Source organism: Trachypithecus francoisi, unplaced genomic scaffold (assembly GCF_009764315.1).
Source record: "Trachypithecus francoisi isolate TF-2019V2 unplaced genomic scaffold, Tfra_2.0 Lachesis_group14, whole genome shotgun sequence".
In the NCBI taxonomy this organism is placed as follows: domain Eukaryota; kingdom Metazoa; phylum Chordata; class Mammalia; order Primates; family Cercopithecidae; genus Trachypithecus; species Trachypithecus francoisi.
The window spans coordinates 38,904,129-38,906,363 of record NW_022681459.1 but is presented as its reverse complement, the minus strand read 5'-3'; the positions used below and the strand labels follow the sequence as shown (position 1 = coordinate 38,906,363).

Genomic DNA, 2,235 nt, shown 5'->3' with positions numbered 1-2,235 from the left:
AAAATCCTGTTGATGAGCAATTTCAGGTATTCTTGAAACAAATGAAAAAGGATAAATTTTCAGAAAAAATAGAAGTCATAAAATCAAACTAAATACAAACAAAAATAAATAAACAAAAAATAAAAAAAAACTCTCTGGAGAGACTCAAAAACAAGTAACTACGAAACTAAAAGCCAAGCATTAGAGAAGATACCTACCAGTGTTAACTAGAGAAGCACAAGCAGTAGTTGTCACAGCCCTGCAGGGCGAGCAATGGATCTGCTCAGAGGTGAGAGGCCTGAAAGAAACTCCTGGTGTCTCTGATGGTGAAATCTGGCCCCTAATCCTAGGGTTCCTCCCCCTTCGTGCTTGGAGGGCTAGACCTTTCAGTGACGGCTCCCAACCTCACCCCGTGTGGCCTCTCCAGAAGGCAGAGCCCATTCTCACTGATACTCCCCACCTCCAGTAACACAAAGTGAAAGAGACTGTCTTAACCAGAGTACTGTGCCTTGGCCTATCTGAACATATTTCAGTGAGCATAGGATGCTGAGCAGAGGCCCCCTGGACAGTGGCTGGAATTGGGAGCAGTGCAGGATGGAAGGTCAGGGGCACTGAGCAGCTGCACCTGCCCGGGGTGGACATGACTGCCGTATCCACCAGAGGGCGCTGTGGTCTAAGCAACTAACCAGAGCTCCCCAGATCCTCTGCTGTTTTCCCTCCACCTGCTGGTGTTTCTGTGCCCTCCAGATGGTGTTGCTCCCCCCTCTTGTACAACCTTTCCACTTTTCAGTCACAACCTTGTCTGGGGTCAAAGGAGGGGGTTGTGCAACCTCCAGAAAGGGAGAAATTTGCATGGAGCCCTCCCACTCTGAGGTTATGAGTGACAGATAAGAAGGGCTGGTGGGCTCAGTCCTGGCTGGGGCTCAGGAAGCAGAGCCTGGAGCGTCTCCATCATGGCCTGGGTTCCACTACTCCTCACCCTCCTCGCTCACTGCACAGGTGGCTGCCTGCAGGGGATTCAGGGAGGGCTCCTGGATGTCACCTGGGCTGATGATCTGTTCCTCCTGCCTGGGAACCAGTCCTCATCCCTCCCCGCTGATCTCTATGTCGCTCTCTTCTTGCAGGCTCTTGGGCCAACTTTATGCTGACTCAGCCCCACTCTGTGTCTGGGTCTGTGGGACAGAAAGTCGTCATCTCCTGCACCCGCAGCAGTGGCAGCATTGGGAGCTACTACGTGCAGTGGTACCAGCAGCGCCCGGGCAGTGCCCCCACCACTGTGATCTATGATGACAACCAAAGACCCTCTGGGGTCCCTGATCGGTTCTCTGGCTCCATCGACAGCTCCTCCAACTCTGCCTCCCTCACCATCTCTGGGCTGGAGACTGAGGACGAGGCTGACTACTACTGTCAGTCTTATGATAGCAGTTATCACACAGTGCTCCAGACCCATGGGGAAGTGAGACAGAAACTCCTTAGAGTATCTCTACCTGGGCCAGCCTCATCTTGTCTCCACTGGGGAGGGTAGCTCTCCTTTCTCTCCTGCCTAAGTGCTTGAGGTGAACTTAGCTTATGACTTCCTCTTTTCCTTTTCAGAATACCAATCTGTTCTTCCACACCTTGATGGCTGGTTTTCTGATATGTGCATGATCAATTGTGGGATAAACGTAGTTTATAACAGGGTCTCTGAGCCACACTATTATGGATGTTCTGGTTGGGGTCTGCCTTGTACAGCATAAGATATTCAGTTGCATCTCTGGTCTCTACCTTTAGATACTATTAACACCCTCCCCTCATTGATGACAACAAGACTGTCTTGAGACACTGCCACATGTCCCATGCTTGGGGACAAAATCATCCCAGATTGAGATTCTCCGTTAGAGAGCATGTCCTCAACTACTAGGAAGCTTGACTTTGAAATGTATTTATGCCATTCTGCTGAGCATGAGCTAGTTTTTAATTTTTATGTTTCTGGTTGCCATCTATGAGACAAAAGAATAACACCAAACTTCAGTGTTTGGATGGTTGAGTGGTTTTCCAAGCAACTAGAAGTCAGAGATTGTGCTATTAGAGGTGTAGAAGGCCTAACCAGATCCTGTAACAGAGTTTAGCTCTGACTAGGACAGCACACAATGCTTTCCATCAGTCTGCAAGCCACAGCCCCACAGGCCACATGCAGCCCAGGAAGGCTTTAAATGTGGCCCAACACAAATCTGCAAATTTTAATAAAACATTATGATATATTTTGTAATTTTCTAT

General features: G+C 48.9%; 1 gene segment (V, D, J or C); it reads left to right on the top strand.

Annotated features, from left to right (window-relative positions):
* Nucleotides 1-783: 783 nt before the first annotated feature.
* On the top strand, nt 784-1,595 carry LOC117096646. The segment is given in 2 exon segments: nt 784-978; nt 1,104-1,595. Coding segments are annotated over 2 exon segments (447 nt in total).
* Nucleotides 1,596-2,235: the final 640 nt, after the last annotated feature.